Source organism: Lichenostomus cassidix, chromosome 25 (assembly GCF_008360975.1).
Source record: "Lichenostomus cassidix isolate B80296 chromosome 25, HeHo_3.0, whole genome shotgun sequence".
NCBI classification, from domain to species: Eukaryota; Metazoa; Chordata; class Aves; order Passeriformes; family Meliphagidae; genus Lichenostomus; species Lichenostomus cassidix.
In genome coordinates this window covers 25688-52123 of record NC_139505.1, presented here as the reverse complement: position 1 = coordinate 52123, position 26436 = coordinate 25688, and the positions used below count along the sequence as shown (strand labels likewise).

The window sequence follows — 26436 nt, the reverse complement described above, 5'->3', positions numbered from 1 at the left end:
TGGCAAATATTAAGAGACATTTTCAGATAAGAGTATCCTACAAATTTGAGGCATGGTTTGGCATGCTTAGCATCTCCCTGTTTGCCACGTATATTATATGAACTACAGCAGTTCAGGAAGTCAGGTAATTCAATGGAATTTAATAGAATATTAGACACCAATTATATAGGTTTCCAAAGTAAAGAAATACATTTGTCCTTAGTATTTTACTAATTTTTTGTGGTAGTATTCCATTGCTACAGCAGTGGTAAAGTTCACTTTTTCCCTTTCTATTAAACTAATTTAAAATGAACAAACCAACCCCACACAAGGAGGCAAATTATAATCAGAGATCCAATACCAATCAGAACAATTTACTTGAAATACGTTTCTGAAAATAATTTATAATATTTATATGGCAGGACATTCCCCCCTCCAGCCCCCCTTCTCTCTCTCCCTGCTCAGTCGCAGAAGATTGATGGCTCAGATTAGGTTGATAGCCTAATCAGGGTCACCTGGTGGCACCCGAATGTCTAAAGTGTAATGAAGAGAGAATGTGAAAAATTTTTAGTGACCACAAAGCCACACTTTTTTATCCTATAAAAAGCTCACGAAATCTCAGAAAAAGTAGAAGCTTTTCTACATGGACACTGAGCGTAAGGAAGACTTCTCCCCAGAGTTTGGCAAGCTCTGTGGTAACTTCTTGCAAGATTGAGAGCGGACTCTAATGTATCCCAGCACCAAAATTGGATTTTGGTAAGATCATTGGTTTCCTAAATTGTATTATTCCAGCTAACTTATAGGTACCTTTCTTAACTTGCATTATAGTTCAAGCAAGCATTTCTTAACTTGCATTTTTAACTATTTTTATAGTTCAAGCAAGCATTTACCCCATAATTGCATTTTAGCTATTATAGTTTTGCAATTATGCATTTATTGTGTGTGTGTGTATGTATGTCAATCTGTTCTATGTTTGTATGTTTATTATTTTCTGTGTCTAATAAATGGTATTTGTAGACTAATTAGCCAAATATCAAAGAACCTTGCGAACGGGACCGAGTCTTGGGGAGCTAGCTGCCCTAATCTGTTGCCAGAAGCCTGGCAAACTGCAGAAACTCATAAGGCTTCTGTCTTCCATGCAAGACAACTTAAAAGTCCAAAAGAGAAATATTTGATTTTGTTTTTTAAAGAACTTATTTCAGTCAATACAGGATCTAAAAAACATGCTTATAATTTATAAATATTATTTTCATCTTTATGGCTTTTACATGTTACATATCCCAGGGTTTCACACTTAAGCGTGATTGTATCTGTGCAGAATAAGCCATCTATAGTATTTACACCAAGTACACATCCAAACAGTTTTAGAAACCTGAAATCTTCTATGCTACTGGCTAGAAGAAGGCCCATGAAAATACTGGGGCCATATTAACATACTGGTTTAAACGAGAACTTCAGGAAGAAACCAGATACAAATACACAAACTACCATGAAGATAGACAGACAGAGAGAGCAGAAACTCCTGAAATACCCTGGTATAAAAGAGCAAAGCAATAGCCAAGAGAATTTAAAAAAAATAGGTGAAATCCAAAACCAGGTATATTAAGGGTGCATTTACTGTAAGATGCAACTCATGACAACACTTTAGTGGAACTCTACATTGGGAGAATATCCACAGTGCCTATCTTTAAGCAATTGAGGACTTATTTCCCTGCTCAGTTAAATGAAGAGAGATAAGCTTCTCCAGAATTAAGACTGGCACACAAACCTGACTAAGGTATTTCTGGTGTGTGCCTGTGTGGAGGTGCAGCGGCCTGATGCTGCAGATCCCGAGTCCCCAGGGCTGGTGATCAGCGTAGTCCACGAGGACGCCGCCGAGGATGCCATCACCTGGGACCCGGAGGAGGCCGGGCCGTAGACTGCTCTCCCCCTCCCCTGGAAAGTTTATCCTAAGTTCATTGGGTTAAAGTTTTGCTTCCCTGCCCCTGTCACCGCCCCTGTTGCTTGCCCTCACTAGAATTTTCTGTTGCCGGGCTTCCCCCATTGGTTCGTTGTAGTCCACTCCCCAGTTGCTGGTTATTTGCTCCCCCGCTTGCCCATCATGCTGTACCGGAGCCCCGTTGGCTCCGCCCCTGCCGTCCCACCCTGAGAAACCCCGTTGTGCCCCTTAAAACCTTCGCCCCTTTGTTCTCGGTGAGCGTGGCTGCGTGGCGAGACCCACAGTGCTCGGCACCCGGCATCTCGGCGGTCTGCCCCAACCGGGAGCATTCCAGCGCGCCTCCCTGCTGCTTCTCCTAAATAAATTGCGCCCTGGAACCTCCCACCGCTTGGACTCTCTTTATCTTGGGGGGCGATCCGCGACTCCACCGCATCCCTGCCCGGTAGGCAGCTGCCTTTGCTGCGGGGTTCCTGCCGCCCATCGGGCGACCCTGGGTCCCTGAAGCCAACTGCAGCAGCAGCCGGAGCAGAGAAGGATAGCGGGGGGGGCAGGAAGCCCGAGCCCCAGTGCAGCCTCCGAGCTAGCCGAAGCCCAGCCAGCCCGTGCGGGGCAAGGCACGCCGGACCTCTCACGCGCCCCCATACCACTTCAAGTGGCGCCCAGCGTCCCCCTCCGGACCTGCCTTCGCCCTTTGGTGGAGACGAGTGGACTTCGTTGGATCCGGATTCAGTGAGTTGCAGCACCCTCCTCGGAGAGGTGCTCCTCACTGTTGTTGCCAGCCCTTGAGAGCCCCGAGAACCGACTGCGCTACTATTTTTTTGGGTGAGTTGGTAGGGGAAGGGGTCCCCTAGCTTGCCCTCTTTTCGTTTCGTTTCTCCTTTTGTGTAGTTGGGTGAGAGTTTGTTATTTTTACTTCCATTTCTGGGGTTGAAAATGGGAGTCAATTTAACAAAATCCCAGCGGGAATTTTACGTTTCTGTTAAAACCACCCTAAAGGTAGCGAAATTTTCTTTTCCCTCCCAGCTCCTGAAGCGTTTTGTTAAATTTATTTTTTCCAAATTCCCCGATGTTTCCCCTGATGACGCCGGTTCCATCGAATTTTGGCGTTGGGTCCGCGCTCGGATGAACCATCTCCTGTCTCAAAAAGACAAGAGCGTAGACCAGTTCTTTGGCATTCTTAGCCAAATTTTTCATGCATTCCGTCCCCCCCTTAGGAGCTCGGGAGCCCCTGCCAGCCCTTTCCCGTCTACCCATTCCCTCACTAACCCTAGCCCCCTTCCTTCATGAGGTGACCGTGGTGGCCCAGAAAGCCCACGGGCTCGGAGTTCTTGCCTAGTCTCCGGCGCCCCCGTGGTCGCTTCTTCCCCTGCCTGGGAGGAGCGCGCGATCCTCTCAGGTACCCCTGGTTCTGTCTTCCCTGATCCCTCTTCCCCAGTTGATTCTTCCCTGCTAGTCCCCTGCAAACCCTGCCATGTCTCCTTTTCTCTCCCCGAAGAGCCCCAAAAGGGCGGCGGGTGGTGCCAGAATGACGCTGACCACATGGCTTCTTCACCCCCTGTTCCTGCTCCCCCTAATCCCTCATTTCCTGCTTCTTTGTCGGCTTTCCCGCCAAATTCCCCTCCTAATCCCTCCCCCTGGGCGGTTTGTCAATCTCTGTGCGGGCACACCCCCTCCTTCGGATCCTCCGCCCCTGCGTCCAACCCCTTTATCCCAGCACCTCTCACTTCCCCTTTCCCACCAAAGCCACACCTTTTCCTCGACTCCTCCCCGGAACCCTCATCGGTAACCCCTCCCTATGTTCCGCCCCCTCTAGTCCCCTCCCCGGAGGAGGGCTTCTCCGGTTCCCATGGCTACCCTTCCGGCGCCTGCCGGAAGGAAGCCATCTTTGTTGGTCCTCCAACAGTCTCCGACCGGAAGGACGCCATCTTTGTTGGTCCTCCAACCGTCTCCGACCGGAAGGAGGCCATCTTAGATGCGTCCTCCAGCTTAGCCGGGAAAGGTCAAACACCGGATCCTGAACCGGAGAGCCTCCAGGCCCCCTTCGCTGCACCAGTTCATGCTTCGTGGTCGGGCAATCACCCTCGGTGGGAACCCTTTGACCGAGCCGCATTGAAAGACCTGGCCAAAACTCAAAGAGTTTGGCCGGGATTCTAATTATTTTAAAGCAGTCCTTCACGCCACGTTAACCGGTGTCCCTCTAGTCCCTTCTGATATAAAAGTGGTCATGTCTTGTCTTCTCTCCCCTATAGAATACCAAGAGTGGGAGGACGAGTGGAAAAGGCAGATCAAGGGGCTAGAGCGACTGCTTCCTTCATACGGCATGCCCAACGGCCCCACCTTTGATTTACTGTTGGGTGAAGGGGATTATTGTAAGCCCCAGACACAAGCCCGGGAGATCCCTACGGATCTCCTAGTATCACTTGCTGGTGCCGCCGAATGGGTCCTGCTTGGTATCTCTCCGGTGGATGCCCCCACCATTCCCTACTTGGAGATTTTCCAGGGACCCGATGAAGCCTTTCCGAGCTTTGTCGACAAGCTCAAACATGCTATCGACAGGCAAGTCCCTGACCACACCATTCGAGAGCAACTGCTCGTGGATGGGGCGATCACCTGCTCCAACGCCATCTGCAAAGAAATCATCCTATCCCTCCCGCACGACCCTAGGCCGACCATCGTCCAGATGGTCAGTGCCTGTCGACGGCTGGCTGCTGTCAAGGCTCTCAATGTTAACACGAGCCAGGCACTGGCCCTCCGCAACACCTACACCACGTGTAATCGCTGCGGCAAGTGAGGGCACTTTGCAGCAGATTGCCCCACGCCGATCGAGGAAATCGCCAAGTTCTCCCGTTCTCCTGCCCCAGCCCGCGCCCAGCGCCCTTCCCCTGTCTCCCGTACCGATCCTTCCTCCCTTCCACCCCCCTTCCTCACTGGACAGGGAAACTGAAGCTGCAGCGCGAGATGCCGGCCTCACGCTGCCAACAGCAACCGGCCGGCCTCGACCCCGCCGAGTTCCAACATGCGTGGGTCGAAGAGGACACTTAAATTACCGGACATGACTTTTTCATGGTGAGACTTAAGTGTGCCTTTAATGACATGCTTGTTCTTGCCCTTGCAGACGCTGACGCAGGACCCGAGGGAATTTCCATCATCCCTTCCTTGGCCAGAGTGGATCCAGGGGGGTTCTTTCCAATCCAGATTCAAGTCGCCAACCCCCCTCTCGTCCTCTCTAGGGATCAGGTTGTGGCGCGGATCAAAGTCCTCCCATTCCACACTATCCTCACGGATCGTCCGCTGGTCGCCTGGTCCAAGGCAGTTGGTAGGAATAGACCAATGCTCACGTGTGGTCTCTCCCAGAAAGGGGACTGTGTCTCCCTTACTGGAATGTTAGACACCGGTGCAGATGTCACGGTCATCTCATCTTGGAGTTGGCCGTCGACATGGGCGAGGGAGCCTGTGGCTCAGTCGCTTCGAGGTGTGGGAGGATATGCTCCCGCGGAACGGAGCAAAGACTCCATCTTACTTGAAGGCCCCGAAGGCCGGGTCGCCACCGTGTGGCCCTTCATCATTAATTCGGGATTTACCCTGTGGGGGAGAGATGCCATGTCCCAATGGGGAGCCCGAGTAGAATTGGCCCCGGCTCGGGATTTTTGATTGGGGTCGCTGGTGAGCGCCCGACCCAGCCATTGAATTGGCTCACAAATACACCTGTCTGGGTCGACCAGTGGCCTTTGTCCATACATAAATTGAGAGCGTTCGAAGAGCTCGTGGAGGAGCAACTGGCGAAGGGGGCACATAGTGCCCTCAACCAGTCCATGGAACTCGCCCGTCTTTGTTATCAAAAAGGCAGGAGGGACCAAATGGAGGCTCCTCCATGACCTCAGAAAAATTAACTAAGTAATTGAGGACATGGGGTCTCTTCAACCCGGGTTGCCATCACCTTCGATGCTCCCGCAGGACTGGAAGATTGCAGTGGTGGACATCAAAGACTGCTTCTTCCAGATCCCCCTACACCCGGACAATGCGCCCAGGTTTGCCTTTTCTGTCCCCTCCACCAACCGGGAACGCCCAATGCGCCGCTATCACTGGTGAGTGCTCCTGCAAGGGATGAAAAACTCCCCCACCATTTGCCAGTGGTACGTGGACAGCATTCTGTCACCGGTGAGAGAGGTTGCAGGTGAGTCCATCATCGTTCATTATATGGACGATGTATTGGTCTGCTCCCCAACTGAACCCATTTTGCGGACAACACTTTCCAGAGTCGTGAGGGCCCTGGAAAGCCAAGGGTTTGAAATCCAACCCTCAAAAGTACAGGTGACCGCGCCGTGGCGATACCTTGGATCGAAAATTGAGGAGCGCACAATAACATCTTTACCGATCAAAATTGTTGACAATCCATCTAACCTGCAGGAAATGCACCAGCCCTGTGGTGCCATCAATTGGATTCGGCCCCTGATCGGAATCTCCTCGGATGACTTGGTCCCGCTGTTTTCACTCCTGTGCGGAGATCGCAGCCTGACATCCCCACGGACACTGACCCCAGAGGCGCGAGAATCTATCAGAAAGGTACAAGTCGCCCTGAAAACGTCACGTTCACAGATGTGACCCCAAATTGCCCTACAATTTAGCCATCCTTGGAAAAATGCCCCACCTGCACGGCCTCATATTTCAGTGGGATTGGGATGATGCAGAAAACCGACTCTTGATTATTGAGTGGGTTTTTCTGCCCATCTCTTCCCCCAAAGTCTTGGTTACGCCACCGGACAAGACGACGCAGCTCATTAAACGAGCGAGGTCCCGCCTGTCCACCCTAGCAGGGCGTGAGTTTGCGTTCATACACGTGCCATTCGATGTCAAATCATTCAACTTTGTTCTCCAAAAAAATGAGGAGATGCAAATCACTCTTGAATCGTTTCCTGGCCAGGTAGTTACCTGGTTTCCAAAACACAAAATGTTTGCAATATCTGAATTAAAAATTGTTTTAGGTCGGGTTCAAAGTCGGAAACCCCTCAATGCCCCGACACTTTTCACTGGCGGCTCGGGCAAGTCAGGGAAATTGGTAATCGCTTGGTGGAACCCCTCGACTGAGCTGTGGGATTGCGACATCGAGATCGTTTCTGGGTCCCCCCAGGTGGCCGAGCTCGCAGCCGCTGCCAGGGCATTTGAGCGCTTTCCGGGACCCTTCAATTTGATTACTGGTTCGGCCTATGTTGCGGGGATTGTTTCGAGAGCAGAGGACAGTTGGCTGTCCGGCTCCTCCAACCCAAAAATTAATAGCTTGGTCAAGAGGCTCAAAACAGCCATTTCCCACCGTGACCAGCCATTTTACGTGATGCACGTACGCTCACACACTGACCTTCCCGGTCCAATCGCGGAAGGGAATAGGGTGGCAGACACGCTCGCTGCGCCCGTGCATGTTGCCAATGTGCCTGATCGATTCCAGCAGGCATCGCTGAGCCATGCACTTTTTCACCAAAATGTCCCGGCCTTGAGGCGGATGTTTGAAATAACAGTGGACCAAGCCAAGGCCATTGTGGCAGCCTGTCCCCATTGTCAACCCCTCCAAATTACATCCATGGGTTCCGGAATCAACCCCAGAGGGCTTAACAGCGGGGAGCTTTGGCAATCTGATGTGACACACGTGCCTGAATTCGGCCGTCTAAAATATGTTCACCTGAGCGTTGACACCTTTTCAGGTGTGATTTTTGCCACTGCACACTCTGGGGAGAAAGCGAAGGATGCGATTTCGCACTTCCTGCAGGCCTTCGCTGTCCTGGGTATCCCTAAGGAGGTCAAGACGGACAATGGTCCCTGTTACACCTCGGGACCAGTGAGGAAGTTTTTCCTCCAGTGGGGCATTTCCCATAACACCGGGATTCCCCACTCAGCCACGGGTCAGGCACTGGTGGAGAGGGCTCACCGGTCCCTCAAGAGGGTGCTCCTTCAGCAAAAGGGGGGACTAGAAACAGAGACTCCCGCAAATCGGCTGGCGAGAGCTCTTTTCACACTAAATTTCCTAAACTGCTCTGATAAAGAGCCAGACCCCCCCGGTGGTTCGCCACTTTGCCAACAATTCGAGGGCCAAGCTGAAAGAGCGCCCCCTTGTCCTGGTCAAGTAACCGGACTCCCTCAACATCGTCGGCCCCTTCCCACTTATCATCTGGGGGTGTGGCTATTGCTGCGTCTCCACTCCGGAAGGGCCACGGTGGGTCCCGGGCAAGTTCGTTAAACCTTTTCTTAAGGCAGGCCCGTATTCGCCGCGACCAGAGAAAAAGGATGTGACCTCCGCGCATTGGCGTCGAAAAAGAAGGCAGAAACACCGCCTCCGTCGCCTCGCCGCCTCTGCCCACGCGTTCGCAAACGAACCACCTAAGCTGCAGAAAGCCTGTCCGGTCACTCCCTGTTCCAGTCTCCCACTCTCCTTCCCCATCTTTCCTATGGCCTTCCCGTCCTCCCTCCTCCACCTGCCCCAATCTTTATCGCCTTGATTAATGCTGTTGTGTTTACCTCCCCATTCAGTGGCAAAGATGCTGTTCACCATCCGCGCGTCATTCCTTCTCCTCGCGATGGTCATCGTCCCAGTCCAGCTATGGGTCGTGAGGCAGCCTATCTCCAACGTCTGGGTGACATTGGCCCGAGCCATGAACAAGGAGCAAATGTGCTTGTCCACTGACGCAGTCCGAGATCCGCTCTCGTCTGCCTTGGTGGGAGCCCCAGTACAGGTAGATGTGTTTCTGCCATCCCTCATCTCCTTGTGGAGGTCAACTTTTGATTTGAAACAAAATGTCTACAAATTCTATAAGGATCGCCAAGAATTTTCTCTCCCCATTCAAAACCTTCTTTTGCTGTGGCAGAAGTGGGTTGCGAGTGAGCCAAAGACGGAGAAAGAGCCCCATGAGTTTCAGTTGATTGGCTCTCTAAAAGCTCCCGCCTGTGTTCAATTTGACTACCAAACTCCCTACAAGTCGGATCAAAAACTGTACCAGGGGCTGAGACAGGGCAATCCTAATTATGTTGCAAAAAATTGGTGCATCCATATTACCCACATAAAAGCGCCCTCGTCTTCAAATCGCCATTATGCTCACCCGATTCGGCTCCCTGAGGGAATGTTTCTAATTTGCGGAGAACGTGCCTGGGCTGGGGTCCCCTCTCACCTTGTGGGTGGTCCGTGCACTTTTGGTCATCTGACTCTTGCTTCTCCCAACATGACCCACCTTCCGGTGTGGTCGAACAATTCGATCCCAAAAAAGCCTCATGATGACGATTGCAGCACTGAAATTTATCATTGGAGTAAAGGAAAAAGAATATCTGTGTCCGCTTTCCTGCCTTGGGTAGCTGCAGCCAAGGCCCTTGGGGAAGTCAGCAATCTAGAATGTTGGGTTTCGAAGCAAGCCAGGTTAACGTCAGAGGCCATTGCAGACCTCCTACAGGATGAGCAAGTGACCAGGCACGCGACTTTACAAAATCGAGCGGCCATAGATTTTTTGCTCCTTGCCCATGGACATGGCTGTCACCAGTTCGAGGGGCTTTGCTGCTTCAACTTATCCTCCAAAAGCCGCAGCATCCACCAGAAGCTCCAGGACATGGACGCACTCATCAACAATATCACCTTTGAAAGCAGCCTCTGGTTTGAAAATACCATCGACGGCGTCCACGGAGCGGTGAACCCCACACTGTCTACTGTTGGAGGATGGGCCCATCAGCTGTTGCGAGGACTGGGACTGCCCAAATGGGGAGCCACCCTATTGAAAGACTGTTTTATTGTTTTAGTTGCGGTCGTTTTGGTTGCTGCTTCGTTTGCTTTGATTATGAAATATTTAGTTCGCTACATTCGGTCCTTATTTAGTAAAGAAAGGGGAGGTGTGGAGGTGCAGCGGCCTGATGCTGCAGATCCCGAGTCCCCAGGGCTGGCGATCAGCGTAGTCCACGAGGACGCCGCCGAGGATGCCATCACCTGGGACCCGGAGGAGGCCGGGCCGTAGACTGCTCTCCCCCTCCCCTGGAAAGTTTATCCTAAGTTCATTGGGTTAAAGTTTTGCTTCCCTGCCCCTGTCACCGCCCCTGTTGCTTGCCCTCACTAGAATTTTCTGTTGCCGGGCTTCCCCCATTGGTTCGTTGTAGTCCACTCCCCAGTTGCTGGTTATTTGCTCCCCCGCTTGCCCATCATGCTGTACCGGAGCCCCGTTGGCTCCGCCCCTGCCGTCCCACCCTGAGAAACCCCGTTGTGCCCCTTAAAACCTTCGCCCCTTTGTTCTCGGTGAGCGTGGCTGCGTGGCGAGACCCGCAGTGCTAGGCGGCATCTCGGCGGTCCGCCCCAACCGGGAGCATTCCAGCGCGCCTCCCCGCTGCTTCTCCTAAATAAATTGTGCCCTGGAACCTCCCACCGCTTGGACTCTCTTTATCTTGGGGGGCGATCCGCGACTCCACCGCATCCCTGCCCGGTAGGCAGCTGCCTTTGCCGCGGGGTTCCTGCCGCCCATCGGGCGACCCTGGGTCCCTGAAGCCAACTGCAGCAGCAGCCGGAGCAGAGAAGGATAGTGGGGGGGGCAGGAAGCCCGAGCCCCAGTGCAGCCTCCGAGCTAGCCGAAGCCCAGCCAGCCCGTGCGGGGCAAGGCGCGCCGGACCTCTCACGCGCCCCCATACCACTTCATGCCTGTACTATTAACTTTTACCTGTTGATATCTGATAAAAAGATATTTAACCAGGCTTTGGGGGTAAGATCTATGTAACAAAAATAGCTATGTTTGGCTAATTCAAACTTGCCAATAGATCAGCAAAAATTCTGCATCAATAATGCTAAAAAAAACCAAAACAAGAGAAACTTAAAGCAGTTTAATGTTGCTCAGCTCCTCCTGTGACTACCTTCCTCTCAAAACCCTCTGTGAAACTGGGAACAGAAGAATATTTTTTCAGAAAAATGTTGCTCCAAATGTACCTCCCAACACAAGGCATTATATGGCTCCGCTACATCTCCCCAGGAGGAAAGCTCTTCTGAATAGTACTTGGAGAGTGAGGAATCTCCAGGCTCCCCTTTTTATATCGGGGTGGTTAAGTGGACATCTAAATAGAGGTGGATCTCTAACCAACAGGCAGCAAAATATAAGTTCCAAATATTTCTCTTGCTCACCAGAAGTGGAACAGTCTGGAGAAGGTAAACCATGAAGTTTCTTTTGCCTAGAGGGCAACTAACTTCTCATGAAGAAAGTGCTCCAAGCATTGATCTCAATGTGGAAAACTACCATGCAATCAAGTACCACATTGCACATTACTATCATTTGAGAAATTGCTGTTAGATCTAAAAGAAAATAAAACAACCTTTCAATGCTGAAGTATATACCTTGCATAAAATTAGTAAAATGTAGGGGGTTTAATCCAACATAAGAAAGTTCTTGCAGAAATATTGTCTCTTTCATTTCACAGTCTGTGAAATTTTGCATAAACAAAATGTTTAAGTCTGAATAAAAGATACACATCAATGTAAAGATGACTATGCATCATGTCTTTCCACAATTCACATTAGGATTTCCTGTGCTAGAAATTTTGAGCTGAATTGTAAGATATTTCTCTGTCCAAATAAATATATATGTATATTTAAAGCTCTGAATGGTAGGCAAGTTCTCTCATACAGAAATAAATATAATGGTTAGCTTTTTGACACAAACATCAAGCAAACTTAGTGACATCGAACTTTATAAAAACATAACTTGGAACAACTTTTATTACTGAGAATCTCTGTTATAACTACTAGTTCAAGATTTTGGGCTGATGACGAATCTATCATGGCTGTTTTCTTTCTTCCCTGGAAACACACCTTGAGCGATTTCAGAGCATAAATGACGTTTTGAATAAATTCAACATATTTGAGCAAGGCTGCAGCAGGTGCAGGACAGTAATACTTTGGAAAGAAACAATCTTTAATGAATATTGAATACTGCTATTGAAATAGCATATAAGCAGCACACTACAGAAATAACATTCACACTACTGCAGTTTGACTACTACTGTGATTGATAGCACTGAAAAAGCAGGATATTTCAAACATGCACGAACCCATGTCTAATGAATATACAGTCATGCAAATCAAATTTTCATAAATGTTTGAGTCTCTGTACACTTGACACCCTACACTATATAGCTGGTATTGTGACCATACATATTTCAACAGATACATGTGATTTGAAGTCCCTGGGGACCAAGTATCAATACTTAAAATCGTTGATACAAAGAAAATGCTTGCTGAGGCAATCATAGCTCTTAAAAGGCATATTTAAGGAAAGAATGAAAAGGACAAAGAGGAAAGCTGTGAAAACTCAACCCCCCCCCCCCAACTGTGTAACAGGCTTTCTATTTATGTTTCTAGATACATCAGAAACACTGGAAGGCAAAATAAAAAGGCAACTCTGTTATGATTTTCTAACTTCTTCAACAAAACACAAATTGATCTAATGAGTACACCAAAGGATTTTGTTGAAAACCTATCTGGACACAGTATGCTTTTCCTTATTTAAACATACTTTGATTGAACCTCCATGAAAATGGTATTAAATTCAGATGCACACAATTGTTCTATGTACTCCAAACGCTTTGTTTCATTGAAGTATTTTCTCTGGACAGTTGTAAAAGCCACATTCTGTGAAGATGGTGATGAAAGGAAATAATTTTAAAAGTTACACCAGAGAGACTTCTATATTTTTCTAGTGATATGTGTTTCCAAGAAATCTATCAACTGATTCTGCAATCCGTCTTCACAGAAGAATTCATTCTAGCTTCCTAGCACAAGCAGGTCAATGTCACTGAAGGTGTGTGATGCACAAGTGATTTATAGAAGAGGAGAGAGGTAAGGAAGTAGAAGAGCACTCATGAAGAAGCCACTAGCTCTGTAAGCATGAAGCAGTTCAGGTAATAATTAATATAGTTTTTTAAAGGTTCTGAGGCATTAATAGTCATAAATTACATATGCTAGTTAATCTCATGCTCTTTTACCCTGATGGTGCTCTTTTTCCTATTCTGTGATACATTAGCCCCATCAATTTACCAGGCTGAGAGAGCAAGGGAGAAGCAAAGCAGAATGTTTGATTTTTTAATTTCTGTATCTTTCCTAGGTTTGGTATTACTCAAATTACCCAATGCCACAAATGCAAAACTTTCAGCTTTAATCAGCAATATACTTTTGTCTGTAAGTGTCAGAAGTAGCAGCACTGGAGCTGGCTATGGATTATTCATTACCATTGTAAAATTAGACCTGAAAATCATAGAAAACAAAATATGTCTGCATTTAAGATTTTAAAAGTTGTGTAAAACTCTCAAATCAACCATCATATAAAAGTGAATAACAAGAATTCTAAAACATCTAATGAAATTTAAGATCTTACCTTGAAATGCTCTGTTATTAGACTGAACAATTTTGTTGTATTGCCTGCATCAGAAGCAGTGCTTGACATTATTATTTCTAGTGGTGTTAAAATCTTGTTTAGTAATAACCTGAACAAAATATTCAAAACAATTCAATAAAATTATATAATCTAAAATATTTTAGACAATAATGAACAGCCATAACAAAATACAGAACCCTTCTATTTTAAAATCAGTTCTAGTTCCAAATTTTCTGCAAACTTCTACACTAATGAGTAAAATTTGTATGTATCTATGTTGAAGGATAACTTGCAAAGCAAAGCCACGAAAGCCTGAGAAACAGCATACATGGAGCTTTATGCACAAGCTAGTTTGTGTGACTAACTCTAAGGTGCCTTTCCCAGGAGATAACAGAATGTAAAGAGCCAAAAAATGTGAGCATCATAAAAGAACGTTAAACAAAGATAGAGCAGTTACCTAGATAGAACCTTAGCTAATGCTTAGAGAGCATGATAAAAGTTTATAACCAATTAGCAGAGTAGATTAAAGCGCGAACTTAAAGCTTTTATCCAATTATATGTACCAGTGTATTATGTAAACAGTGCTTTTTGTTGCTTGCTTCCTAAAATAAAGTGACATGACACTGATACTTCTATGAAGATGTGTGTTATAGTCGGGCGACCCCCAACTTATCTAAATAAACATGATAGTAGATTTAAAAAAAAAGAGCCAAACAAACAAAAATTAGAGCTTATCCCCTGTTATTTGAACACAGAATCATGCCTGCCGTTGAAGCAAGAGATAAATGTCGAAAACTATATTCCATGGCTATGATAGGGGAGAAGGACTTATTTCCACAGATGGCAGCTTTCTGGGCTTGCAGCTGAAATGTAAATGGTGCTCTGGAAGATGAAGAAATGCAACATCTCTGAACACTAATAATTTTTTGATTGAGACTAATTTTTTATTTTGTTTTAACCTCTTCTTGTAACATCTCAGTATTGACATGGCTAAAAATGTGCATATTTTATCAGCTTTATGTTATGCACACAACCTGCAGGGATATAAAGTAGACTTTATACTCTTCTACTTGTTGACTGGATAAGAAAGGACAAACAACATTATGCATTTACGTTCATTTATCCCAGCATTCACAAATTCTCAAGAGAGAAACACGAAGAAACAGACTCTATTTTAACTACTTAGAGGTTAAGATGCGCAAGAAGGGATAGATGATGTCCCAATGAAAAGGTGCACAAGTGTTGGAAAATGCAGTTTTCCAGCAAAACTTATGCTAACTAAACAGGCCTGAACAAAGCCTCAGCATAGTCAAGCCTCAGGAAAAACCTTACAAGCTGTTATGAGAAACTAACACCTGGGAACCACAACTGTGTTTCTGAGCTGTGGGAAGAATGTCATGAGAAAAAATAGAGAGTCAGAAGTGTTATGAGAAAAGGATAAGGGAGTCAACAGGAGGATCCCTGAATGTGTGAAAACAGACTGCAGATACGTGTGTAACTATAATTAGTAACATCTGTAACAGTATATAAGTTTCTCGTTTGGTGAAATAAAATGGAGCTTACTCTATATCTCATATTGAGACTGCCGTGAGTTCCCTCTCGTCGTTATGTCACACAAGCATAAAAAATAAATAAAATAAATCATCTAAGGATACTTGTGGAGGGAGGGCTGTCACTGCCCTTCATATCTGTTAATCATTAGGAAGTTTTTTTCCAGAGGCATCACAGTTCAGCAAATCATGAAGAACTTGAATACAAGAAAACTCCCCTGCGTGTGATAAATGAGCGAATAGTCAATGCTGGCTTCCGCATGTATGAATTCAACACTTACAAGTGATAATGTACAGTGTAAAGTAGTACTAAGATAAAATATAGTTAAGTAGAAACAAAGTTAGAGTGAATTATAACTTCGAAATTGTTGTAATATGTTAGAAAACATAGTAAGAAATACATGGTAATAGATGTCTTTTAAGCTGATAAGCCACAAAGCCAGAGATCAAGACGCCCTAAAGAAATAAAAAATAAACCTGATGCATCCCAGGAAGTCTGTTATCTACATTCACACCTGCCTGAGAAGCTGTCAGCCACGAATTGAATCGGAGCTGAAGAAACATTGAAAGGGGATTTCTACCTTCAGCTCTGAGACAAACTAGAGGACCCAAAATGGCACCACACTGGCTAAAGGGCAAAGACTGAAGAAGGGGGGATTGAAGTGTTGTCTTGGTTTGAAAACAAACCAGTGTGAGATCACAAGTCAAGATTGAAATTAAAAATAAGTGAAATAATACAAGGAAAAGCACTGACAAAGTCAGATACAACCTAACACCCTGTTAGGGTGGTAGTAGCAGTCCAGCTGAAGTAGTCCAGTTGAAGTGGTGATCCTGTGAAGGTCTAGTCTCCAGCTGAAGATCCAGTGGTAGCTCTTGTCCTCTGGGAACCCAGTAGACAGGGCTAGCTCAGGCAGTTCCAAGGCCAGGTTATATTCAGGTGGGAACACCTGGCTCCTCCCTCCTGGGCAGAGCATCTCACAATGGGATGAGATAAGTTCATGAGTCACACGGTGGGTCTCTGATGGCCCATTGCCTGTCATGCGGGGTGGGTCGTTAGCAAGTGATAATAGCTAACGGATGGCCCATTGCCTGTCATCCGGAGTGGGTGATAGCAGCTAATGGCCCACAGCTGGTGGTAATAGAATACTTAACTACATCAATATTGCAACCTAGGACAAGTGTAAATCTTTTATTCAGGACTTAATGAATATGTAACAATTGGAGAAAGTATTTAAATTCACAGTAAAATGAAGAGAATCATGCCTCTGGCAAAAAGAAAAATTGCTAAGTGCCCAGTGCTGTTTCCCTTTGCTCTCCTAATAAATGTTCAATATTATACTTCTAAAAATGTCAGCTTGTGAATTTGCTTATATCATGAGTTTATTTGCAGAACATTCAAAACCAAAAGTATGCCCAAGATAGAGAAAACACAGTAGGTTGGATGGCACTCACTAGGCAAAGCATGGATTCTGAGAGTGTAAGAAAACAGCTGATCATCAGATAGACAGTATGTGTTGGTTTGAAAACAAACCAGTGGGAGATCACAAGTCAAGATTGAAATTAAAAATAAGTGAAATAATACAAGGAAAAGCACTGACAAAGTCAGATACAACCTAACACCCTGTTAGGGTGGTAGTAGCAGTCCAACTGAAGTAGTCCAGTTGAAGCGGTGATCCTGTGAAGGTTTAGTCTCCAGCTGAAGATCCAGTAGTAGCTCTGGTCCTCTGGGAACCCAGTAGACAGGGCTAGCTCAGGCAGTTCCAAGGCCAGGTTATATCCAGGTGGGAGCACCTGGCTCCTCCCTCCTCGGCAGAGCATCTCACAATGGGATGAGATAAGTCCATGAGTCACACGGTGGGTCCCTGATGGCCCATTGCCTGTCATGCGGGGTGGGTCATTAGCAGCTGGTAACAGCTAACGGATGGCCCATTGCCTGTCATCCGGAGTGGGTCATTAGCAGGTGATAGCAGCTAACGGCCCACAGCTGGTGGTAATAGAATATTTAACTACATCTATATTGCAACCTAGGACACAGTATTGTTGAAATGACTAAGATGAATGTGTCTTTATAAACAGATTGTGTGAATCTTCTTGGAGACAGGGCCAGGGACTTGTAGATAAAGAAGTAATGGGGCAAACCATCAATTTCAGAAAATGTTCCTAATTGACTTGGACTGCTGCTCAGCCAAGGTCATGCTAAACTCCTGAACTTTGAGAAGAAGAATAAAGATGTAATAGGGTTATGAATATTAAATTCCCTGCCCAGCTTTAAATTTTAAAGCTGATTTCAATGGTCATGCATCATATCTTATACAGGGGGGAATATATTAAGGAGGACATATATTAGGCAGATTGGGAAGTCTACCTCCCAAGTACCTCAGCCAATGGAGAAAGGGTGAGGATGATGCAGCTGGGAGGATTAGGATGAAAAGGAGGCTGTATCCTCCAACAGTTTGAGAGACTCCATAGGGAAATGCCCCATGGCCTCTCCCTTTGTTCATGAATAAAAGTTACAGGACTCCTCTGTCTCCTTTGTCGACACAAACCTCTAGCAACATGAATTTTTCCACACACTGTTAAAGGTGTTAGAGATTAGACGAGAAATTAGGCTGTTAGGGCTGATAAAAACAAATTCACAAGCCTGCATTTTTAGGAATATAATATTGAACATTTATTAGGAGAACAAAGAATTATGGCCAGGAGGGAGTGGCTGGTTTGCCTTATTCTCAGTCCTGCACCCTATTCATTTTAATGTGCGCTTAAGTACTTTCTGTAACTGTTACATATTCAATAAGTAAAAAAAAAAGCTATTTACACTTCAGTCATTCCTTCTTCTTCGCTCTGTGCTCCTGTCCACCAGGCTGGCGACATCTTGGTCTTCTGGTTTGTTTCAGGGTTGAAGGTTGAAGTCTTCTATGGCCCTAATTCAAGTTGTGGCTGACACTCTTCTCAGGGAGGTGTGACCATAAATAACAGATTTCCTGGGATGCATGAGGTCTGTTTCTATTTATTCCTTCAGGGTGTCTTGATCTCTGGCTTTGTGGCTTATCAATTTAAGAGACATCTATTATCATGCATTTCTTAGCACATTTCTAGCATACTACAACTATTACATAGTTTATAATTGACTCCAAATTTGTTTCTACTTAACCATATTTTATGTAAGTGCTACTTTACACAGTACCTTATCATTTATAAATGCTAAATTAATATATGCAAAAGCTAACATTCCCTATCCACTCATTTATCACACAATGAACAAACTGGCCATGGCCTGACAGCCAGTTATAAAAGATGTTTAATATGTAGCTATTTATGTTAAGAGCAGAATAGGTTTTACAAGTACTAATGCTTAAAAACAAAACAAAACAAACCCCCAAACATTATACAACATCTGTTTTCGTAAACAGATTTGATGGTTGTTTATATCCTGAGTCAGAGTTACTTACTGTTCTAAGAAAGCTTCTGTTTCTTTGAATATCTTAAAGATGCTATAAGCCACATTATTTTCTAGCATGCATAACTACATTAAATAAGATGTTTTGCTAATGCTGCTGCATAAACCAGAGATTACACACCAGATTAATGTAAAATATACAGTCCTGGCCATTAATTGAATGAATTTCATTTCAAACTGAGAAGGAGTATTGTCTTGGTTTGAAAGGCAGGTGTCTGTCAAGAGAGGCTGAACCCTCCCCTAGAGCAGAGGATGTGATTTTCTTTCCCCTCCTCCCTCCGAATTATTTAATTTTATAAATCAAGGGCTTTCAGGCAAAGGTATGGGAAAAAGGAGTATCAGTTCTTTACTAGTATCTATAAACAAACAATAACAATAATAGCAAACCACAACTAGAACCAGAAAACCAAACAGCAGATAATGTGAGCTGCTGAACTTTCTCCCGTGTGGTGTAATCACAGTTGCAAGCAGCAGGGGCGCTGTTGAGCTCCCGGCCGGCCAGGGCAGGTGCGATGACTCCCGAGCGGCTGTAGGTGGCGCTGTGGCGCAGGGTCAGTTCACCGTCTGGCAGCTGCAATGGTGGATGAGAAACACGCAGCGCAGCAGGAAACAGCTCAGGGCAGCGAGGGAACAGGGCAGCAGGAACGGGCGCCCTCTCTCTCTCTCCGGCCAGCGAGAATCTCCTCAGTCACAGCAGACGCTACGGTCTCACGCGGCAGAGGGCGGGGGCAGGCAGCAGAGGCAGCCGGACTCTCTCCCGGCAGCAGCAACGAGGGAACACAGCCCGGGGGGGGGAAAACGTGCACTTCCCCGTGAGGAGAAAAAAAGTTGAATCAAAGCTCACCCAGCCAGGAGAGAAGAGAAACAGGGCACAGTTGGACCCTCCTCCGGTAGTAGCTGGAAAGCAAAGAGCCAGCAGCCTCTACCCTCAGCGTCCGAACCACGAGAGAGCGTTCCTCCGGCAGGCTCTCCCTTACCTAGCCCTGCCCAAAACTTAGCCATTGTCTTTTACAAAAGCCTTGATCACTCTGAACATCGGCCCATTTGTTGCCTGGCAACAGGAATGGGAAGAAATTCTCAACCCCCGACATAATCCACCCCGAATTTTTTCCCATTCTAACACGTTACATTGACCTTAAACATTTAGATTATATACACACATGCATTATTCTAATTATATATATATATATATACATACAGATATGGATACACGCACAGTGTTATGGACAATTTAACTTTAACTAAGGTCTCCTTGAGGTATGCACCGTACTTCTCCATCTTTTTGCATCTCCCACCAGGTACACCTTGGACCTTGAGCGAAAACAACTTCACGGGTGGGTTTGTCTTTGCCTGAGGTAGAATCAATTTAAACAGTTTTTTTTAGCATGCCTCTCATGTGTACCACTGGAATTTTATCCCCGTCTGCTGTTTGCAGGGGTTTAGATTGAGCAGGGCCAGCTCGGTTGGTGGAACCTCGGGTGTTAACTAGCCAGGTGGCCTTGGCTAAATGCTGTTCTCAACTTTTAAAAGTCTCCCCGCTTAAAGCTTTTAAGGTGGTTTTTAGCAGACTATTGCATCGCTCTACTTTGCTAGCAGCAGGTGCATGATAAGGAATGTGGTACACCCACTTAATGCCATGTTCTCTAGCTCAGGTGTTTATGAGGCTATTTTTAAAATGAGTCTTGTTGTCTGATTTAATTTTCTCAGGGGTACCATGCCTCTACAGGACTTGATTTTCAAGGCCCAGGATGGTGTTACGGGCAGTGGTGTGAGGCACAGGGTATGTTTTTAGCCACCCTATGGTGGCTTCTACTATTGTGAGCACATAGCGCTTGCTATGACGGGTTTGAGGCAGTGTGATGTAATCGATCTGCCAGGCTTCTCTATACTTATATTTAGACTACCTTCTACTATACCACAGGGGTTTTACTCGCTTGGTTTGCTTGATGGCAGCACATGTCTTACAATTATGGATTACTTGGGAGATACAGTTCATGGTTAGATTTACTCCTCGGTCTCGTGCCCACTTATAGGTGGCATCTCTGCCCTGATGGCCTGAGGCATCATGGGCCTATCGAGCTAGGAACAGCTCTTCCTTGTGTTGCCAATTTAAATCTATTTGTGACACTTTTATCTTTGCAGCTTTATTTACTTGTTCGTTGTTTCGGTGTTTTTTATTAGCTCGGCTCTTGGGGACATGGGCATCTACATGACGGACTTTTACAGGTAGTTTTTCCACCCTGGCGGCAATGTCTCGCCATTTATCAGCAGCTTAGATTGGTCTTTCTCTACGCTGCCAGCTGGCTTTTTTTCACCTTTCCAGCCAACTCCATAGAGCATTGGCTACTATTCATGAATTAGTGTAGAGGTAAAGCTTTGGCCACTTCTCTCTTTCAGCAATGTCCAGGGCTAGCTGAACGGCTTTGAGTTTAGCAAGTTGACTCGATCTCTCTTCTCTTTTTGTAGCCTCTGCGACCCGTCGGGTGGGGCTCCATACAGCTGCTTTTTACTTTTTATTTGCTCCCACAATACGACAGGAACCATCAGTGAACAGAGCGTAGCGTGTTTTATCTTGTGGTAGTTGGTTGTAAGGTGGAGCTTCTTTTGCGCGAGTCACTTGTTCTTGCTCTTCTTCATTTGTGAGGTTAAAGTTTTCACCTTCGGGCTAATTTGTAATTATTTTTAAGATCTCAGGGTGATTCGGGTTTTTAATACGGGCGCGCTGTGTGATGAGAGCAATCTATTTGCTCTACGTGGCATGGTGGGTGGCATGGTGGGTTGAGGGAACTTTTTTTTTGAACATCCACCCCAGCACTGGCAGTCGAGGTGCAAGGAGAAGTTGGGCTTCCGTACCAATTACCTCTGAGGCGGCTTGGACTCCTTCATAGGCTGCTAGGATTTTTTTCTCGGTGGGAGTATAGTTGGCTTCAGACCTTCTGTAACTTCGGCTCCAGAATCCCAGTGGTCGTCCTCGAGTCTCGCCAGGCACTTTTTGCCACAGGCTCCAGGACAGACCATTTCCCCCGGCTGCAGAGTAGAGCACATTCTTCACTTCTGGTCCTGTTTTGACTGGGCTAAGGGCTACTGCATGAGCGATTTCTTGCTTGATCTGAGCAAAGGCTTGTTGCTGTTCAGGGCTCTAGTGGAAATTGTTTTTTTTGTGTGTCACCAGGTAGAGAGGACTCACAATTTGGCTGTACTCGGGGATGTGCATCCTCCAGAAACCTATGGCGCCTAGGAAGGCTTGTGTTTCTTTTTTGTTGGTTGGTGGGGACATCGCTGTGATTTTGTTGATGACTTCGGTAGGAATCTGACGTCGGCCATCTTGCCACTTCACTCCTAGGAACTGGATCTCTTGGGCAGGTTCTTTGACTTTGTTCTTCTTGATGGCGAAGCCGGCTTCCAAGAGAATTTGGATGATTTTTTCTCTTTTCTCAAACACTTCTTCCGCTGTGCTCCCCCACACAATGATGTCGTTGATGTACTGCAGGTGTTCTGGAGCCTCACTCTTTTCTAGAGCGGCTTGGATCAGTCCATGGCAGATCGTGGGACTGTGCTTTCACCTCTGGGGCAGTCGGTTCTAGGTATACTGCACGCCCCTCCAGGTGAAAGCAAACTGAGGTCTGCACTCTGCTGCCAGAGGAATGGAGAAAAATGCATTTGCAATGTCAATAGTGGCATACTACTTTGCTGCTTTGGACTCTAGCTCATACTGGAGCTCTAGCATGTTTGGCACAGCAGCACTCAGAGGTGGAGTCACTTCATTCAAAGCACGATAGTTTACAGTCAATCTCTATTCTCCGTCAGATTTGCGCACAGGCCAGATGGGGCTGTTAAAGGATGAGTGGGCCTTGCTGACCACCCCTTGGCTCTCCAGCTCACGGATCATCTTGTGGATGGGAACCACAGCATCTCGATTAGTCCTGTATTGCCGGCGGTGCACTGTCGAGGTGGCAATTGGTACTTTTTGGTCTTCCACTTTCAAAAGTCCGACTGCAGAAGGGTTCTTTGATAGTCTAGGCAAGGTGTTCAATTGCCTCACGCCCTCTGCCTTGACAGCAGCTATTCCAAAAGCTTACTTGAGTCTTTTCGGGTCTTTGAAATAGCCGTTACGGAGGAAGTCTATGCCCAGAATACATGGAGCCTCTGGACCAGTCACAATGGGATGTTTTTGCCACTCCCTCCCCGTCAGGCTCACTTCGGCTTCAACCAGGGTTAACTGCTGTGATCCCCCCGTCACGCCAGCAATAGAAATAGATTTTGCTTCCGGAAGTCTCGATGGCATTAGGGTACACTGCGCACCTGTATCAACTAGTGCTTCATATTTTTGTGGCTCTGATGCGCCAGGCCATCGAATCTACACAGTCCAAAAAACACGGTTTTCCCGTACCTCTACCTGGCTAGAGGCAGGGCCCCTCTAGCACTGGTCATCATTCCCTTCCTGGTCATACATTTCAGAGGTTCTTTCAAGGGGATCCGACCTATCATCTTCCCTTCTATTGTACCTAGCAGGTCGGCTACGGGAAGCTGAGGCTACCTTCGCTTTGGCAGAGCCCCCTCGGCCAGCATTTCTCTCCTTAAGCTGACGCACCCGTGCTGCCAGGGCAGTAGTGGGCTTCCCATCCCACCTCCTCATGTCTTCCCCATGGTCATGCAGAAAAAACTACAACTCAGCTCGTGGGGTGTACCCTCTCTCTCTAGCTGGGGGACGTCGGGCTCTGGTATTGGGGCCTGTGACTCTCACTGGTGCCACATTGATCCTCCTCATCTCGTCCCTAATTTCCTCCCTCAGGTCCTTCATCTCCTCTTTAATCTCTTTCTTGAGGTCTTTAACCACAGCAGAGACCTGAGCTTGCGTTGGGTCACTGATCACACTTGCGTAATAACTGAGCCTGTCAACTATTGAACCCACTGTTTCTCGATTGCTAGCAACATTAATAGTTGCAAGGAAAGGGGCATGATGATCTGGCTCTACATCATTGGCGTGGTGCACTTGACCTTATCAGGGTCATTTTCGTGCTGTCCATCCCCCCCAAAGAGCATCTCTATTATGGCTGCTTTTCTCAGCCGTTGGATCCCTTCCTCAATGGTCTTCCAGGTTAATTTACGGTAGGGATTCTGCATTTGGTCTTTGTTGTCAAACTTCTCTCTTACACCCATTAAAAGCCTCTCCCAGAGAGAAAGGGGCCCTGTCTCCCTTGCGAACACTTTGTCAACAGCCGGGTCTTGGGCCAAGGGTCCCAAATTCTTTGCTTCATTATTATCCAGCTGCACTCCTCGGCCCATAAGGTCCCAAACCCGAAGTAACCAGGTTAGGAAAGCTTCGTGCGTCCGTCTCTTAACATCATTTCGCAGATTACGGAGAGTATCAAAGTTGAAGGACTCAGTGATGATTATGGGCTCAGATTCTACTGCTGGTTGTGAGGGCAATGGCTCCCCATCATCATTAACTGGGCGTACTGATTTGGTCTTATACTTTGTATGCACCAGAGGTGCAACTTTGGCTGGCTGTGGCTGCTCTTGGGATTCAGCTGGAACCTGGATGGTTGTAACATCTGTGGGTTCCACTGCTGCACCATCAGACTCTTTCCCTTTGGGGAGAGGAGAGGGTTTTACACCTGCTAGGGAGATGTATTCCTTCAGCAGCTGGTGTATTCTGTGTATCATCTCCTCCACTAGCACCCCCACCCATTCTGGACGGTTTGTTTCTGAGGCAGGCTGTTGGACAGAGTCAGGCTGTGGGGTATCCCCAGGCTCTGCGACAGCCTTGGGCTCTGTGGCTGCATCCCTATTCCCTGGCACAGGTGTTGGAATGGTTACCCAGGGTATTTTCACCTTATTCCGGAATGCAAGGTAGGATAAACCTATCAGCCACAGCAACACTAGGCACTGTATGATATCATAAGCATTTAGAGAATTTCCAAACCTTTCGAGCATTAGTTGAGTAGGCCCAAAGTAATGAATAAAAGGTTGAGAGAAACCTTCTCTTGGTGTTATCTCCTCACAAAAAGTACCATTACCAAATAAACTCCAAAAGCATGTACTGACGGTGTCAAAAAACTGTAGCCATGTGCCTGCCGTTAAAATGAACTGAAAGATCCAGAAGTTCTTCACCCTATTGGCCCATTGTGCAAACTGGATGACAGCCACAATAACCTTAGTTATAGGACCCATGTTTAGGTAGGGAGCTGCAAATGGGAAAAATGTGGTCACAATTATGTGCCAACCAAACCAGGGTATACTCAGCATAGTACCACTCAATGAGATTTTCATGTTCACCACACTAAAATAGGTCTCACAGAAACTGTTATTCCTTTTTCTTCCAATGCCCTCGTGCCCCATGTTGGGCGCCAAGATCTGTCTTGGTTTGAAAGACAGGTGTCTGTCAAGAGAGGCTGAACCCTCCCCTAGAGCAGAGGATGTGATTTTCTTTCCCCTCCTCCCTCCAAATTATTTAATTTTATAAATCAAGGGCTTTCAGGCAAAGGTATGGGAAAAAGGAGTATCAGTTCTTTATTAGTATCTATAAACAAACAATAACAATAATAGCAAACCACAACTAGAACCAGAAAACCAAACAGCAGATAATGTGAGCTGCTGAACTTTCTCCCGTGTGGTGTAATCACAGTTGCAAGCAGCAGGGGCGCTGTTGAGCTCCCGGCCGGCCAGGGCAGGTGCGATGACTCCCGAGCGGCTGTAGGTGGCGCTGTGGCGCAGGGTCAGTTCACCGTCTGGCAGCTGCAATGGTGGATGAGAAACACGCAGCGCAGCAGGAAACAGCTCAGGGCAGCGAGGGAACAGGGCAGCAGGAACGGGCGCCCTCTCTCTCTCTCCGGCCAGCGAGAATCTCCTCAGTCACAGCAGACGCCACGGTCTCGCACGGCAGAGGGCGGGGGCAGGCAGCAGAGGCAGCCGGACTCTCTCCCGGCAGCAGCCACGAGGGAACACAGCCCGGGGTGGGAAAAACATGCACTTCCCCGTGAGGAGAAAAAAAGTTGAATCAAAGCTCACCCAGCCAGGAGAGAAGAGAAACAGGGCACAGTTGGACCCTCCTCCGGTAGTAGCTGGAAAGCAAAGAGCCAGCAGCCTCTACCCTCAGCGTCCGAACCACGAGAGAGCGTTCCTCCGGCAGGCTCTCCCTTACCTAGCCCTGCCCAAAACTTAGCCATTGTCTTTTACAAAAGCCTTGATCACTCTGAACATCGGCCCATTTGTTGCCTGGCAACAGGAATGGGAAGAAATTCTCAACCCCCGACAAGTATTTATGCAACCAAAGCCAGAGCTGTAATTACTCCAACATACACACGCACACACACACACACACACACTTATGCAGTTCTGTACTCAGAGGTGTTTTGCCTGATGAAAAATATTTGCAAGTTCTACTGCCATATATTGCCCAATGCCCTTCCAAACAAGTAATCTCAGTCCCACAGTGTATTTTGCAGAAAAGCTGTTCTTCTTTACAAAAACATTCTTTCCTCTTTAACATCTAAGGCACAGTAAGGAAAATGGCAGTTTTTTCAACACTGTACATTTTCTAGAACTTTTTACTTTCACTTTTGAGAAATCTCTTCCACAAACTAGAAATTTAATTTCCCATTAGTCATAAGCTTTTTTCAAGAAAGTAAGTCATAATAATTAGCCCATAAAATACCTTTGCATAAGGTGCATTGTCTGCAAACTGTGATAATATCATCGCAAACTGTGATAATATCATCTCAGGATTTTTAAAGTCTATACTGGCCATTCCTACTTCACCTCTGGCAAGGCCTCTTCCTTCCACTACAGCTACAATAACCAATGCAATAGTATCAGCACAGACTGCAGATGAGGATGTAGCTGTAAAACAGTCACAAATATTCAGTTACATTCAGTGCAGATCAATGAAAGACTGATCAAGCAGCATCACAAATGCCAGAGCAAGGATAAACAAATATACAGATGTATGAAGGCTTTAGGAACACTAAGGACTGAACTGATAATGATTAGTCAGACTGTGAAAGAACTAACTTTAAATCTTATTACTTTTGCATTACCAGAGCACATTACACAAATACCATGGCACAAGGCATCATTACCCTATAATATCATTTTGCTCATACAAAGCACTGCAAAATGTACCCACATCAGATACTCTGT

General features: G+C 46.6%; 1 protein-coding gene and 1 pseudogene across 1 annotated transcript; one reads left to right on the top strand and one right to left on the bottom strand.

Annotated features, from left to right (window-relative positions):
* The window catches only part of LOC146427047 (mutS protein homolog 4-like), a 52774-nt pseudogene that overhangs the window by 8071 nt on the left and 18267 nt on the right, over window positions 1-26436 (bottom strand).
* Window positions 8482-9897, top strand: LOC146427048 (uncharacterized). The gene has a single exon (XM_085082628.1). It carries the CDS (start codon window positions 8482-8484, stop codon window positions 9895-9897), a length of 1416 nt encoding a protein of 471 aa, XP_084938754.1.